The following is a 15,828-nucleotide window of genomic DNA, read 5'->3' as shown; positions in this document are numbered from 1 at the left end:
CAATACACACTCTTTTGCTATTCCAAAGACACACAGCTTAGGATCTTGACTCCTCAAAGGATGACAATACACAGGTCAGCAGCAGACTGGAGAACAGATCAAAAAGCTGATCTCATTACTGAGGCTTACCTGGGAGAAAAGGTATTAACTACAGTCCCTGTTTCAGGCTGAATGTTTTGTAAAGCCCATCCAGAGCTTTATCAAGAATATTTCAAAGGAAAAAAAGGCAAAGAAACACTGTGACAACAGATCTGCCTTCTCTACATTTGATTCTCTTAGCAAAACCCTTTTATGGACAAGGTGACTGTACTGGGTTTGGTTGTATGCAGTTGATTTTCTTTAAAGCTGCCTGGATAGTGCTGATTTTGTATCATTTGTTTGGGGTTTTTTTTCTCTTTACTTATTAAATTATCTTTATCTCCACCCATGAGGGTTGCTTTTGGGTTCGTTTGGGGGTTTTTTCCTGCTTTTGCCTTTCCAATTTGCTCCTTCATCCCACTGGGTAGAATCCAGCAAGTGACTGGGTGGGGACTTACCCACTAGCCAGGTACACACCACAGTGACGTAGGTCAGCTTGTAAAGTGACAGCTCAACCTCATGCCGGCTTTAAAATAATGCTGTTTCTACCATACAATAAATATTTTTGTGTCTGACACTTTCTGTGGTTTGAAAAGGTAACATGAAACTGATTTTTTAGGCTCAGCACCAGTACCAGTTTTACATACACACCTCAGCACACACTCCCAACAAGGTAAAGGGTGGTTTTAAACTATATCTCTTTATAGTGAGAAAAATAACTTATACACAAGAGAGCTGTGGAAAGAAAAGCAAACTCCTCTCGGATTAGCATCACTATACAGGAAAACTAGCCCAAAATTATGCACCAAGAGTTTTTAAGGCCATTACAGAAACACATGGAACCACCTTAAAAAAAACTCTTGTCTGCATATCAGTATTTTTTGTGTAGTTAGTGGGATTGCATCACATGTCAATACCACCCTTGCACACCTCAGAGCTGCAGTAGCTTCTGATCAGGAAGACACTACAGAAGCAGATGGGAAAGTCCACAGAACAGAAAAAAAAATGCCCATTGCTCCACAGATACAGGGCAGGAAGCCTTTGAGAACACAGCTCACACAGTCACCTAACACCCTTCACAAGGTCACTTGCCTGGGGGGTGATGCCACACCAGAAGTTGGAGTAGAGGGAGCGAGATTCGAGCATCGGTGCCACCAGTGTCTTGTTTTCTGCTATCAGCAGGTTCAGGGTTTGTGGGTTGGTCAGTAAATTATCTGCATCAACAAACTAGAGGAGGAAGAGAAGAAGACATTCGTTAACAGATGAAATGATATGCTTCCCCTGACACTTCCTTGGGAAGGAGGCAGCCAGAGGCACGTGATCAGCAACAGTGTGGCCCAGGGCAGTGACTGTCCCCCTGTGCTGGGCACTGGTGTGGCACCTCAAATCCTGAGATCAGTTTTGGGCCCCTCATGACAAGAAAGACTTTGAGGGGCTGGAGCGTGTGCAGGGAAGGGAACGGAGCTGGGAAGGGGCTGGAGCAGCAGGAGCAGCTGAGGGAGTTGGGGGGGCTCAGCCTGGAGAAAAGGAGGCTCAGGGGGGACCTTCTGGCTCTGCAAGTCCCTGACAGGAGGGGGAGCCGGGGGGGATTGGGCTCTGCTCCCAGGGAACAAGGGACAGGAGGAGAGGGAACGGCCTCAGGCTGTGCCAGTGGAGGTTTAGGTTTGATACTGGGGAAAATTTCTTCCCATAGAGAGTTGTCCAGCATTGGCACAGGCTGCCCAGGGGAATGGCGGAGTCACCATCCCTGGAGGAATTTAAAAGCCATGTGGATGTGGCCTTGGCAGTGCTGGTTTAATGGTTGGATTCAATGATCTTAGAGATCTTTTCCAACCTGTACGATTCTATGAGTCAATAGCTGGCAAAAAAAAAAAAACCCTAACAGTGAGCTGGTGGGTTTGGCTTCATAGGGCACACTGCTGGTACCAGCAAGCCCAGGGGCAGCTGCCCCTAGGACACGCAGTGAGATGGGAGAAGATGTGGAGCTTCCCTGACTCCACACAATGTTACACCAGCACAGGGACAAGGGAGCTGAAAGGGAAAACAGCATAGCTGAAAATTCAGGACAAGTTTATTCTGTGAAAAGGATCAAGAACGACTCAAACTGGCCTCACACCCTCGCCTTGCTCAGGGGCTGTGGGAACATCCCCATTAACTGCTACTGCAGTGACCAAGGGCAGCATCTTCCCACAGCTGCTCTGCAAAACTATTCCCTTACATTTCATCAGGTGGGTTTCAATCTGGGGGACCCTTGCAGGTACCTCCCACCACCAGGACTATGTTCAATCCTGATGCCCATGGAGAAAGCCCTGAGCTTACCCCAGGACTCACCTCCACAGTTCCAAAGTCTCTGGCTCACCAGATCAAGAAATGTCCCACAGCATCTCCATTTGTCTTTAGATGCAGAGAAAACTTTTTGACAGTCCCCAGTATCCAAGTGACCACCTGAAAAGCTTTTGCCTGAAGGTAGTTAATAAGTCAAAGCCTGTATTTACCAGGATGTAGTCTGACCACTTCTCCCGTGCAGCACGCAGGGCAGCCTGGCGCAGTTTCATCACGTGAGTGAATCGGGAGCTTGGCCAATGTTTTGGACCAATTTCTTCTGGGTAAGATCTAGAAAAGGAAAAAAAATTGACTGCAAAACATGTCTGGGCCTTATTACACCAGTCAAAAAAAAAAAAGAGAGAGAGAGAAAGAGAGTTCCCTTGATGCCTTCATGCTGAAAGGAAAACAGCGTTAAGAGTCACCTCAGGCAACCCAGAAGAGGTTTTGAGGGAGAATGATTCCAAGTTCTGTGCTGGCATGAGCACAGAGGGCACCAGGGAACAAGCAGTGCCACAGTGTTTCCTGACAACCCAGCAAAGCAGCACCATCCAACCCAGGAACTCCTTCGGCAGAGGGTACCCCCCAAAATGAACTGCAGCTGATTTACCCTGTCTAACCCTCTGGTAGAAACTCATCTGCCCTCTGGGCTGCAAATCCAGCTCCCTTCAGCCCTGCAGAGTCAACAAAGCTGAGATGTGAAGATGAAGGCAATCCGGATTCCATCAGGGTCTGGGCATTATTAGGAACTGTTAACACATCCCAGGAACAGCTCTTAAGTCTCCAAACACCCAACACCCAGCCCCAGGAGCCCCATCGCGTCACCACAGTTGTGTGCGTGGCTCTGTTCCCAGGGTCAGGTCCAAAAACAAAGGCTTTGTAACAAAGATGTAAGGAAACTTGGGAATAGATCCCTACGTAGAATAAAAATGCAAGACTTTGAAACAGCGCCTGTATAAGCCAGGGAAGGAGCTAAGAATTTCAAAAGCTTTTGGCAGAAATTAAAAAAGCCAAGTTTCACAGGAAGAAAACTCAATTCCAATGAAAGGATTAAAAATGTCAATAAACCCAGCATTCCCTGTGGATTTATACCACAAATACCCAACCACTGCACCGAGGACCTTGAAAATAAAAGCAAGCCTAAAGGAAGGGGAAACTGATGTAATTTTCCTTGATGGAAGAAACAGAAAACAGAACAAAACCAGGAACAGCTGATCTTAAAAATAAATAAAAATTAAAGCAATAAAACCCCAACACATCAAATTTCAAAGCAATGCTCCTGCAAATCATGCAAAGGTATAATATACTGAATTAAATCTAGTTCTCTGGCTCAGCACTTACTGAATAGTTGATGTCTCAGAGCTTTCATACATATTACAGGAACAGGCTACGATTTCTCTGCTTCCTTGCAAATAAAGCATGATAGTTTTAATTCCCTGTAGCTCTTGGTGTGGTTTGTTTACCACACAAAGAGAGCAGCTGCAGATGCTAAATAACTGAACGGAAAATGCTTTCTTCGAAGATTTGCATGAGTTGCTTTACTGAAGTCAGAGACCTCTTCACAGAGACCTTACCTTACCTTTTTTTCATAAGAACACAATTTTAATGGGACAGACCTCACAAAATAAATAATCCACATTTTAATGCTTGGACATCTAGTACAACTCCTGCTTTGGAAACAGCAAACCAGGTGAGCCCCTCGCTGTGGTACTCACTGGGGTTCCTCCATTGGTCTCCACTCCACATCGTGGTAGAGGTGCTGCACATTCTTCAGCCACTCCCTGAGGATTGCTGTGGTGTTGTCAACGTTGTGGTCAGTGGCTGCCCTGGGAAAGCAGGGGCAAAGGAAGCATGTTAACACAAGATTTAAGTCCTTCGCCTAAATCCCTGTTTTATCACTGGAAAAAACAAGACAGGCTGTTGTGGTTCAAGCCCAGCTGACAACTAAGCTGCTCTCTCAGTCCCCCTTGCCCTGTGAGATGGGGAGGAGAATCAGGGAAGGCAAAAAACCTGTGGGTTGAGATAAGAACAGGTTAATAACTGAAATGTGCTGATAGAAGAGGGAATGTTTTTTCCTCGGGGTTGAGCAGCAGAGCTGCACAGACTGGAACAGGAGGCACAGATCCACAACTCTGACAGCAACCACATGGAAACGTTCCCAAAGGAGCCACAGGCTCCTCTCTGCCTGGGATCCTCAAGGCTTCGAGTCCCAGGGTGAGCAGGCCAAGTCACATCCCAGCTGCTCCTCCCCAGCACGCCTTTCCCTGGGACCAGGGCTTTGCACACCTAACCCCTGGTCACTCACACGGCCATGGCAGATTCCACAACAAATTCCCATCAGTGAAAGGGCTGCTTGTTTTTCCTGGGCGGAAGGCAGGACAGCATAGCCCCACAGCAGAGCACAGCTCAGTAGGCTCCACTGGGAATTTGTAATCCCTTCATATTCCTCTGGGAGCATAAATACTCCAAAGAGATCCCACAGAGACAGTAAAGATAGTGTGGAACACAACCCTCAGGGGAGGGTGCTGGAAGCCCCCTCAAGTGCTATAGATTTCCTGTTGCATCCTCCAGCTCCAAAGACACAAAGGCACTTCCCAGAGCATCCTCCACCCTGCTTCAAGCCAGAGCTACCTACAGTCAGGTGAGGGCACACAGAAGGGACAAAGGGAGTTCATCCTAAACCCCAGAGCTATTCCAAAGCTTTATCAGGACAATACCTCCACTCCAAGTCAGTGTATTATCCTATAGATGAAAACCAGGGCATGAACCCTTTTTAGTTCAAACCACTGGAAGATATAATTCCCATGAGGTTTAGCCTGCTTTAAATTAAAAAAGAATCAAGAATTCAGATTTTCAGTTTATTTATAATCAGAACACCATAATCACTTAAGGTCAGGAAGACTATTTGTTGAATATTTATTTATTCCTGTCTATTGAAACAATAAATAATGAGAGTTCAGCAAATGAAGAGAGGCTGGTTCCTGTGTCATTAACTGCTCTCCTGTGACAGAGCAAAGCCGGGCTTAGTCATTGCTTTTGATCAAGACCCTGGGTAAGACTGCACTGTAGATCTAGTCTGCAATGATGTTTAAACTGGACTAAACTAGTCGTAGCGCTGACTTGGTATAAGTCCAACTTGCTCCATATATTTTCGGGATGAAGTTCATCCCCTTGAGCCCCTTTTCACATACTTCCTTGGCCTCCCACACCCACCACGGTGTTCTGCTCTCCTCCCACACTCCAGCTGCACAGTCAGCAAACAACAGCTCCAGAATTCCTAAAATACCAGAGAATTGTGAAAATGGCTTTATGTTCATGGTCATCACTGGAGCTGCAGTGGCACCAAGAAGGTCTTGCTATACAGTAGGACCACACCGCAATTAGGCCGCACACAAACAAAGCAAAGATGATGGTGGCCACCCTGATGAACATCATAGCTCATCCCACAACATACTCTTTGCCAGGTCCAGACTAACCTTAAGGATCCTGCAAAACCTTAAAGTAAGCACACAGCTCCCATAGAGTCAGGTCCACATGCCTCTTCCCCCACAGCAAACCTCATCCCAGTCCTTCTAAGCTCACTGGGGACACATGAAGGGATTTGCTACAGTCTGGGGAGGGAAAGGGGAAGCTTCAGCTGCCTACATGTCAAATTAATCTCAGTTTTATGTTGGCTGCTCTCATCTCAGCCAGGAGATCCCTCTTCATTCAACTTTGTGCACACACAAGCCCAAAATGTATTAGATGGGGAGCTGTTTGCAGGGATGTGCACAGGAAATCCAAATCCAGAGCTCACAAATGAAACACAAACTTCCTTGACAATGTAAAAACGTTGAGTCATTCAACCTCAGAGAAAATTATTAACGTGATGGAAGGCAGTTCCTCAATTGCTCAGAGTTGTTTCATGAAGCCCAAAACTCTGACTGGCAGAAGAAGCTTTAAAGTGGTTGGCAAAGTTACAACAAGACCTTCTTCACTTCCCGAGGCACAACAAGGGGACTGAAGGTTGCTCTTCCCATCACACCTGGAGTTCTCCATCCTGCTCCTGGTAAGACAACAGGCCCTTGACAAAATTCCCCCTGGAAGACCCCAACAGCTAACGTCCTCCAGCCAGAAGTGAAACACGTGAATGGGAGGCTAAAGCAACCTCCAGATCTACCCACAAGGAATCTGCTAGAAGAAAAACGGCATTTTCCAACCCAAACTGTTCCATGAGTCCATGATTTTACTGCCCAGGCTGCAATGGTGATACATAGAAGGTAAATTCACATCCCAGCAGACCTTTCGAAGACATTGGTGAGACAAGGCTCTGGCACAAAGGACAGACTGCTTTCTCCAGAAATATCCACCCAGCAGCATTTCTAAGCCCAAAAGTTCTCAAAGGCAATAAAGTTTGTTCTGCCCTGGATGAAACAAGCCCTATGACTAGCAATTTGGCAAACCTTTGTTTTTCCCAGCTTTAAGCCTCAAAAACCAACCCAACCAAAAAAAACCAAAAACCAAATAACCAAAAAAATAACCCAAGCCATTCCCAAAGCAATTACCACTATTAGTTCCAGAATAATTAATTTAAGGTCAAACAGAATCAGCACTGACTCCTATTGTAGTATCTGAACCAGCCCACCTTTCCTCTCAGAAAAAAACCCAGCACCTTTGGTGTTTGCAATAGCACTGTATGGAAAAACAGGCACATACTTATTTTCCTCTTTTTTTTTTTAATGACAACCCCTGCACAAGAAAAACAGGCATATAAAAATGCAAGCAGGACTTCTCACTGGCAGCCAGAGCTCCTCAAGCCATGAGAGGCACATCAGGACACTCCACATTATAAACGCTTCTATAACAGACACTTTGTGGGACCTCAATGTGTCTCCTCTGTACGTCCCGCAAGTCAGTTTGATGGTGAGAGTACATTCATAAGAGATGTTATCACCTCTCCTCTCTTGCCTGTCCTGGAAAACTGTTTTTACTACATCCTCTGATCCTTACTGGTCCATGATCTGCACTTGACAGGGAGAGGAGAGTGGATCCCTGCAACCCAGCTCGGCTCAGCTCACTCAGACACAGCTCAGATACCAGCATGGCCCTTAGGCTAAGGCAGTGCCTAGATTTTTTGGTGCATTTTTTGGAAGCAGGTTGGTGAGCACAGCACTATTATTTGAGTAAGAGCCTATCAGCACTACTGTTGACCTGGCATCAGGTTCAAATCACGGTTTTTGAGTGCATCAGTTGGAAACATTTGTGCAGACAAGAAGCAGCAGGAGCTTCAAGAAGATGTCTAGTGCAAGGGCACAGGAAGAGGAGAGGTGAGGTGGCTGGAGGAGCACAAGTCTTTCCCATCATTCCCAAACGTTTCACCATCTTCATGGCTCTCTGCTGGATTCGCTCAAGTTTGTTAATATCCTTCTTCACCAAGGGGGCTCAGAACCAGACGTGGTGTTTCAGATGTGATCAAACATACCCTGAATCACTGCCAAAGGTTCTTTCCTTCCTAGGTGCAAGACGTGCTGAAGTACAAGAGTTTCCCTGCAGGCACCTCTCAAAGCCAACACACTCTGCCTGCAACCAGTGACTGGGGGAGAAACTGAAACAGTTGGTTTCTCTCGAAAGAGACAGATTACATCCATGATGGTTGCACTAAAAAGGAGGCAACTTCATTTTCAAGAGCCGACTAACAACATCCAGAATTTAATTAGAGAAAAAAGGTCCCCTGCAAGATTTACAATCTAAAGCCTGTGCAATACAACCTGGAAAAAATGGACAAGGAAAAAAAAAATTCAAATTCCTGCCAAGCTTTTTTGAAAAGAAAGTTTAATAAATAAACCAGAACACATCTCCAGATGGACACTCCTATTCCTATAACATGGCAGCTTTTTCCACTTGGATTTAAACCCATTTACCATAAACACAAGTTAAATTTTTGAAAAGTTTGAGGGGGAATGTTCATATAGGGGCTTTTGTCAGCATAACTATCACCACTGCAGTATTTACTTTGGCTTTAACCAGTAGTCATATCATGGACACAAGCTCTCATTGTCCACGCTCAGCAAAAGCACCCCCTCCCAAAAAACTCACGGATCATGAATAGGGGAAAAGTAAAACACGACATTAAGCACCTACTGTTTTAACTAAGTAATGTGAGTAGCAGCACATGAGGAAAACAGGTCCTTTTACAAACTGCTCCTAATTTTAGCTTGATAATGTCTCCTCAACCTATGTTTGCAAGGAGGAGCTAATTTAAACTTTGATGGTTGTTCTCTTTTCCTCTCCAAAAAAGGAACTAAAAATACAAGTAAAAGTAACAATGCCCCTTTCTCACTTCTTCACACTCCAGCCTGCTCTCCCAAGCTATTTGCAGTTTATTTACCTCAGGCACTGGGTCAGAGAAGAAAATTTTTACCTTCACCTCTGTTTAGGAAAAATACTAGAGGACAAAACCCGCCCTGTGTGCTGCTGGCTTGTCAGAATATGGGTATTCTGTGACACAAATTGTGGGAAACTCCACAGCCAGAGGGCCCTGAGGTAATTTTCCTACCAAATTCAACATTTACCACCTCTTCTCTTGAGCAAACGGGGGTGGGAGGGACAACTTCAAACAGGGATCAGTAGTCCACCTTCAAGATGTGCGCGCTGCAAAGTTAGGAGTGGAGGCAGCCAGCTTTCAAAAACAAAAGCTCTAAGGAGGATCCTTTCCCTTTCTGACAGTGTTTTGAAGACTGCTGGGCTTGAGGAAGGTGTTGAGGAACTCAGACACCCAGGTTCAAGAGGGCCCTTCCCATCACCCCGCTGAGAACACACGAAGGATGACAATGCTCAGGATGCTGCCAGTGGTTGGGGTTGCATTGAAAATGGCTCACATGAAGAGGCTGCCTGTGGCTTTCCAGGGCTCCTGCTGCTTCCACATACTGCAGAACTGAGTTGAGCATGTAACCAAGTCCCAGGAAACCCCAGGGATATTCATTTTAGCCGTCTCTCTTGGTTCCTCTCTGCCTGCAGCCAGGGATCCAATTCACCCACAAGGCTTGCTATGGGATGTAGTCCAATATTGAGTTTCATTGAAGCAAGAGCCATAGGTTGGCCACATGCCCTAAACCCACAGGGTCTCATCCAAAGCAAAGCCCAAAGTCAATGGAAAGCCTATTAGTAGATCACTCCTAACAACTGTAACACAGAAACTGGTGACAAAAGCACCAGTAGGTCCTCTTGGCCATTTTCCACAGAGCTGAGCAACAATAAAGCATTCAGAGAGAGCCTCAAAACAGAGTGATGGAGGAAGCACATTTCTGTGTGCTGTGTTCCAGAACTTGTGCTAACAGAGGTGCCCAAATATTCAAGAACAAAGTTCAGCCCTCAGAGCAGGACTCGGTATCTTCCTGACCATTTTCAGCCTTGAGCCAGCAGCAACCAGGCACTGAATGGAGGGTTCCCTGATGCTCAGGGAAAACACCAAGGATTTCAAACCCCCCAGCATTAGAAAATCCACACCACTTATGCAGCCCTAACCATAACTAACAAGTTACTCCAAAGGTCACATGGTTTTTACCACAGCACTAATGGCATTTGATGAACGGAGCACAGGATGTGAATTTTAACCTCAGAATTGTTCAGATCCTGCAGCAATAGCCTTCAGCTTCCAGTTCCTTCAGGCAGCCCTGAGAGCTCCATGGCCTGAGGAGAGCTGAGGTGTGTCACCCAGGCTGCCCTGACCGATGACTGTGCTCATTCTGGGTGTGAGCTCAGCCCTGCCAAAAACAACTGAAAAAGCAGAGTCCAGTGATGGAGTCCTAATATGAGTCAAACACAAATTTGGATTTAGATTTCCCAAAACAAGCGGTAAATAAAGTAACAGGGAGTAATTTCTCCCTGACTTTTTTGTCTGAATGCTGCCAGGCTTAGAAAATATAAAACTCACTGAAGTGGCAGTTTCCACTGTGAACCAGAGACTAACTACCTCGACTAGAAAACAGTGCAGTTAGGAGAAGGAATGGATCCTAAAGGGGAGGGAAAAAACTCAAAACAAGACAGAGGCAAAACACTTCTGAAGCCCAGCAAGAGGGATTTCATTTCAGCTGTGAAAACGTCTGTCTTTACCACAGAGGAGCAAGTGATGAAGTCCCTGGAAGTGTTCAAGGCCAGGCTGGACAGGACTTGGAGCAACCTGGTCTAGTGGACAGTGTCCCTGCCCATGGCAAGGGGTTGGAACAGGTTGATCTTTAAGGTCTCTTCCAACCCAAACCATTTGAGGAGTCTATTATATGACTCTAAATGGAGTTGTTGCTGCCAACTACTTCATATTCTCTTGCTCAGGATCTTTCCAAAAAAGCAGCAAACCAAGCAGAGTTCCCTGTATCTTTCCAAGCATTCCCCACCAACAGGCAGATATGGCTCTTGCTCATCCAGCACCGAGGAGACCCAGCCAATAAACAATTTTCTTTTCCTGCTCTGCCAGCTCTATCTTGCATCTATTAATCCATGACTTGATACCTCAAATCTCCCAAGTATCAACAGCATCAGGGATACCACGTCATGAGACACACTGAGCCAGCTCCCAACAACGTAGTCCAGAGACTCTGGGTAGATCTAAACCCTCTAAATCACACAATGTCACAATATCACAATTTTGCTTGCACACTTCATTAATAGAGCCTGAACATTCAGCCCAAGTTCAAAGAACTGTTTAAGCATTTAAACAAGTTGCCAAAATCCTAACATATGTATAAGACTTTTTGGCTTCGTAGGGACTTGGCATTTTTTTCTAGGGTTTCCTTAATTAAAGACAGACTTTTGGAAGTACCTTCATTTGGTTTTTAATTATTTGAACTGGATCCCCAAGACATCTGAGCCCAGACCAGTGGCAGGGAGCTGCGTGGGAGTATGGAACCAGTAACACGAGCAGAGATACTCTCTGGGCTGGGCAGCTGTACAAGAACAGGATCTCACAGCACAGAAATGCAACACATAGGGCTCCCCTCTAACTCTTTCTCCCTGCCCTTCAGCAGCTGTGGATAATGGATTTTGCTGGCAGCAGCACTGATTCTAAAACTTCCAATGATGTTCCACATCCAAGAGAGAGAGAATGATTCACAGATGTGTGTACATACTTTTGCACACGTCAGGATCTTTGCTCTTTCCCTGCACCACAAGAAGTCCCTCACTTTCTCGTCCCTCACTCCCCCAGACAGAATCATGGAATCCTACAATGGTTTGAGTTGGAAGGGACCTTAAAGCTCATCTCATTCCAACCCCCTGCCATGGGCAGGGACACCTTCCACTAGCCCAGGTTGCTCCAAGCCCCGTCCAACCTGGCCTTGGACACTTCCAGGGCTGGGGCAGCCACAGCTTCTCTGGGCACCCTGTGCCAGTGTTTTAACACCCTCCTTGTAAAAAACTTCTTCCTTGTATCTAATCTGAATTGACCCTTATGGTTCCCTCCTGCTAACAGTCAAAAACCTGTGCAACAGCTTCTCTGGCATTTGTGCAAGGGGAAGTCTCTTGCAACATAAAAGAGGTGCCTGCTGCTTCAATCCCAAGTTCTTTTTGCCTTGTTTTAGTTTACCCCATGGTCACCCTGCTGCAAAGCTTTAAAAGAAACAAAAAAGAAATCTGTATCTTTTGAGTTTTTCCACACAGACTTGGGTTCAAAGGAACAAGTCCCCTAAGGAAAGCTCAGGAAATCCCATATGCGCAGGATCAGGGTTGTGACGAGCCTCTGAAATCCATTTGTTCAAACAAGGAATTAACTGTAACAATTCTGTCATTTCTGAAGGGCTAGCTTCTTCCCACCAGTGCTAAATCAGACACCAGCTGATGCAGCTGTTCCAGATTAATGGAAGTGTGTAAGCCATTGGGAAGGAACACTGGTATTTAGAAATATTCTTGGCTGTGGTAACAAAAAATGGATAAGTTTTAAAGGGCAGAATCTGCTTACATTTAGGTGCTCACGACCACTGATTTTTGAATGAGTACATTGAATATGGGCCCACACCACCTTACCAGAGGTCCCCCAAAATAGAAATATCTGAAAAGCTCTCAGTCTCTGTACCAAACCTGCAGCAAGAAGAGTGCAAGCCTTCACAGCCTGCCTCGCCTGGGAAGAAGACTCAGATGATTGATCCACCAGACACCCAGTAGGAAGGGCAAGACAGAGCCCAGTCCTTTCACTCATTAGCTTTCTTTTTTTATTTATGATTTATTTTTTTCCCAAAAAACGTTAGAACTATGCCTTACAAGTACCAATAAGCACCCAGTGCTTGCCTCCCTGCCCCACACCACCCAACAAGAGCTTTCACCAGTTCTACACAGAATCATAAAATGACAGAACCACTGAAAGGTTTGGGTTGGAAGGGACCTTAAACTCATCTCATCCCACCCCCTGCCATGGGCAGGGACACCTTCCACTAGCCCAAGCTGCTCCAAGCCCCATCCAACCTGGCCTTGGACATTTCCAGGGATGGGGCAGCCACAGCTTCTCTGGGCAACCTGTGCCAGGGCCTCCCCACCCTCACAGCCAAGAATTTCATCTGTACATCCAATCTAACCTGCCCTCTGTCAGTTTGAAGCCATTCCCCCTTTTCTATACATACATAATATTGAGATTTTCAGAATGTAAAAGTAGGTTTTGCAACATACCAGGAAAGAAAAACAAATACCTCTTTACATCTTTCTTTACCTCCCCACTTTCCCCTGAACCTCTCTTCCTTTCCTGTCTTTTGCTGATGAACTGTAGTTCTGCTACAGGGTTGACAGACTTCTTTTCCTCTGAAGCAGGCAAAAAATAAAGGAATGCTTATTTTAGATTACAGCAACCTGGAGAGAACAGGATTAGCTGAACATAACCAAGTTATGTGGTTGAGACTGGTATGCTCCATTCTTCCAAAGTGTACTCTCCCAGGCAAGACATTTCTAGGAACTTGACTTAAAATATGAAATATGACTTCCTTTTCATTATGAATTGATTTGCATTCTAAACACATCTTACAAAACTTAATCAAAGTCATTTCAACACACATAGAAACACTTCTTGTTGGAATCCAAATACTGTATAATTAAATCGCTACAAATAAAAGTGATTTGTCATCTCTTTTCCAGTGCTGGCTGACAGAAACAACATAAAAAATTAGAGAATGAAACCAGAATATTTTAATTAATGTCATTAATGTGGAAGAGTTCAAGCAGCAGTAAGAAACACACCGAGCTAATTCTGGAGCAAAGGAGAACGTTTTTTTACCCATCGAGAATCTGCTCTGTGATCTGGAAACAAGCAGGAAGTTTTGTGTGATCCCAGAGTGAGTTTTACACAACAATTGACCCTTTCATGTGAAAACTTTGCTGATATGCAACAATAAAGCCATTCTTCCCAAAGGTTTTCAGCCAGTTTTTCTTTGAGGCCATCAGAAATCTAAAATAATTTGCATCTCAAACCAGAAGAATACGCCAGAAGAACAACTCAATGAGTGTGCCAGTACCAGTGTTTTCTGAGGTGAAACTCAAATTTAGCATTTGGAGGAGAATTCTGCTTCAAAATAAGACAGAATTGCAAAAGAAATGTAAGAACAAGCCATAAACTATTCTTCCTACAAGCAAAGTGGCAAAGGATGCTTGGCTAGCCAGAAAGATTTTGCCTCTCGATAGAGAAAAATGGATCTGTTTAGAGGGCAGGACACGCACAAAGTTAAATAGTCACTGAAAATCAAGAGTATTTCATATTTTCACATCAGACTCCCTGGAACTTCCAATCTTTATACACACCCTGATGCAAAGATGACCAAAACATGCAGATTTCTTTCACTTGCAGAGACCTTCAGATCACAGCTCAACCTCCTGGTGGTTGAGGAAAGCCCTTCATTCTGTTCAACAGTTCACAGTTTTTGTTAGAAGGCTTTCAACAAGCCCCTATGCAGACCCTGCAACAGGACTGCCACCCCAACACATCCGTTTGAGGTCAGCTCTACATCTAGGGCTGATTTCCATCCAGACCCTGCACCTCTCCAATGGACCAGGAATTCCTTAGTTGTTGCTGCAGGCTGAATAGGATTGTCAACAGCAGAAAGCCCTCCAGACCTGTCTCCAGCAGGCTGCTACCTGCCTACATACTCAGGTGCACAGAGACATCACTAAGAAAACCCCAGCAGTAAAACATTTGGTGTATGCGTGGCGATTTCTGTAAAAATGTGGCACTAATGGTGGGAGAGATCTTCCAGCTCAGCAGGTCTGGACTTTGAGGGTCCAGGTACACATTCACTGAATTAAAGCTTGAAAAATTCCACCTCTGTAGGCTTTTGGACAGCAGGCATGTTGCAGTGTTCCACACTAACCTGTACACCGACTGCAGGACCTCGTGCTTTTCTGTGCCCACCTCCAAGAAGGCTCCTTTGATCAACACCTGAACTCATACAATATGCTGAGTTGGAAGGGACTCATCAGGACCATCGAGTCCAACCCTTGGCCCTGCACAGACACCCCAGCAACCCCACCCTGTCCCTGAGAGCCTTATCCAAACACTCCTGGAGCTCTGTCAGCCTTGAGGCTGTGCCCACTGCCCTGGGGAGCCTGGTCAGTGCCAACCACCCTCTGGGGGAGGAACCTTCTCCTGACATCCAACCTAAACCTGCCCTGACACAGCTCCAGCCATTCCCTGAGTCCTGTCCCTGGTCACAGAGAGCAGAGATCAGTGCTGCCCCTCATGAGCTGTACAGAGTTAGAGAAAAGCTCAGGCATACGTTTGTCCTGTGGGTAGATGTCCATTCCAGCAGAAGAAGCAATCTGTCCTTGCCCGCAGAGGCTTGGAAAAGGGGAGTTAGAGGCAGGTAGAAAGTCTGGACTTGCCCACCATCCCTAGCTCGGGACTGCCCAACTGCAGCAGCCCCACCACAGAGTCTTCCAGTGCAATATCATCAACACTGAGGAGCATCCCAACAACTCCCAGAGGGCTGGGATGTTTCCCTAAACTCCTGAGGCATGTAGGATGATGAGCCTGGTGCAAAGTGTTATATTTGTGCTGCACCACCCCATGGAAGTGTGTGATCATGAAAGACACAGAGAAAAGGAAGACGCTCAGCACTCGGCTGAAGGATTATTGGCCCTCTGTGTAACCTGTCCCCCAGGAGAGGAGGGCCAGCCCTCTGCTCGTCTGTCTGCTGGCAGTGTACACACGGGTGTCCCCTCACACCTTCCCTGCTCCAGCTCCGTGCGGCTCACTCGTGGCAGAGCTGCTGAGGGAAATTAGCTCGGCCGAGCCCACACTACAAATAAATCCCCCGGCTAATTTGCACTCAGAAATATGACTCTGCACTTCTCCTCCATGAAAGGGCTCACTGTCTGGGCACGGAGAGGGCTGTGGCAGGATAATGTACCAGATGAATGGATCACTACAGACACGCGGAGAAATCCCAGCGCCGCCGTCAAAGCGCAGAGCATCGTTGTCAAACC

The 15,828-nt window shown here is 46.0% G+C and overlaps 1 protein-coding gene across 3 annotated transcripts in view; it reads right to left on the bottom strand.

Moving 5' to 3' along the window:
- The window catches only part of COLGALT2 (collagen beta(1-O)galactosyltransferase 2), a 47,288-nt gene that overhangs the window by 14,263 nt on the left and 17,197 nt on the right, over positions 1 to 15,828 (bottom strand). For all 3 annotated transcript variants that reach the window (XM_064664080.1, XM_064664078.1, XM_064664079.1), the window contains exons 2-4: positions 4,116 to 4,226; positions 2,574 to 2,691; positions 1,171 to 1,305 (exon numbers count right to left, since the gene is read on the bottom strand). In XM_064664080.1, the coding sequence (XP_064520150.1) occupies positions 1,171 to 1,305; positions 2,574 to 2,691; positions 4,116 to 4,129 (267 nt within the window). In that variant the 5' untranslated portion in view covers positions 4,130 to 4,226. The remainder of the gene's footprint in view (positions 1 to 1,170; positions 1,306 to 2,573; positions 2,692 to 4,115; positions 4,227 to 15,828) is intronic.

Source organism: Pseudopipra pipra, chromosome 9 (assembly GCF_036250125.1).
Source record: "Pseudopipra pipra isolate bDixPip1 chromosome 9, bDixPip1.hap1, whole genome shotgun sequence".
Taxonomy (NCBI): Eukaryota; Metazoa; Chordata; class Aves; order Passeriformes; family Pipridae; genus Pseudopipra; species Pseudopipra pipra.
The sequence above is the reverse complement of the archived record's forward strand: the minus strand, read 5'-3'. Positions and strand labels throughout refer to the sequence as shown.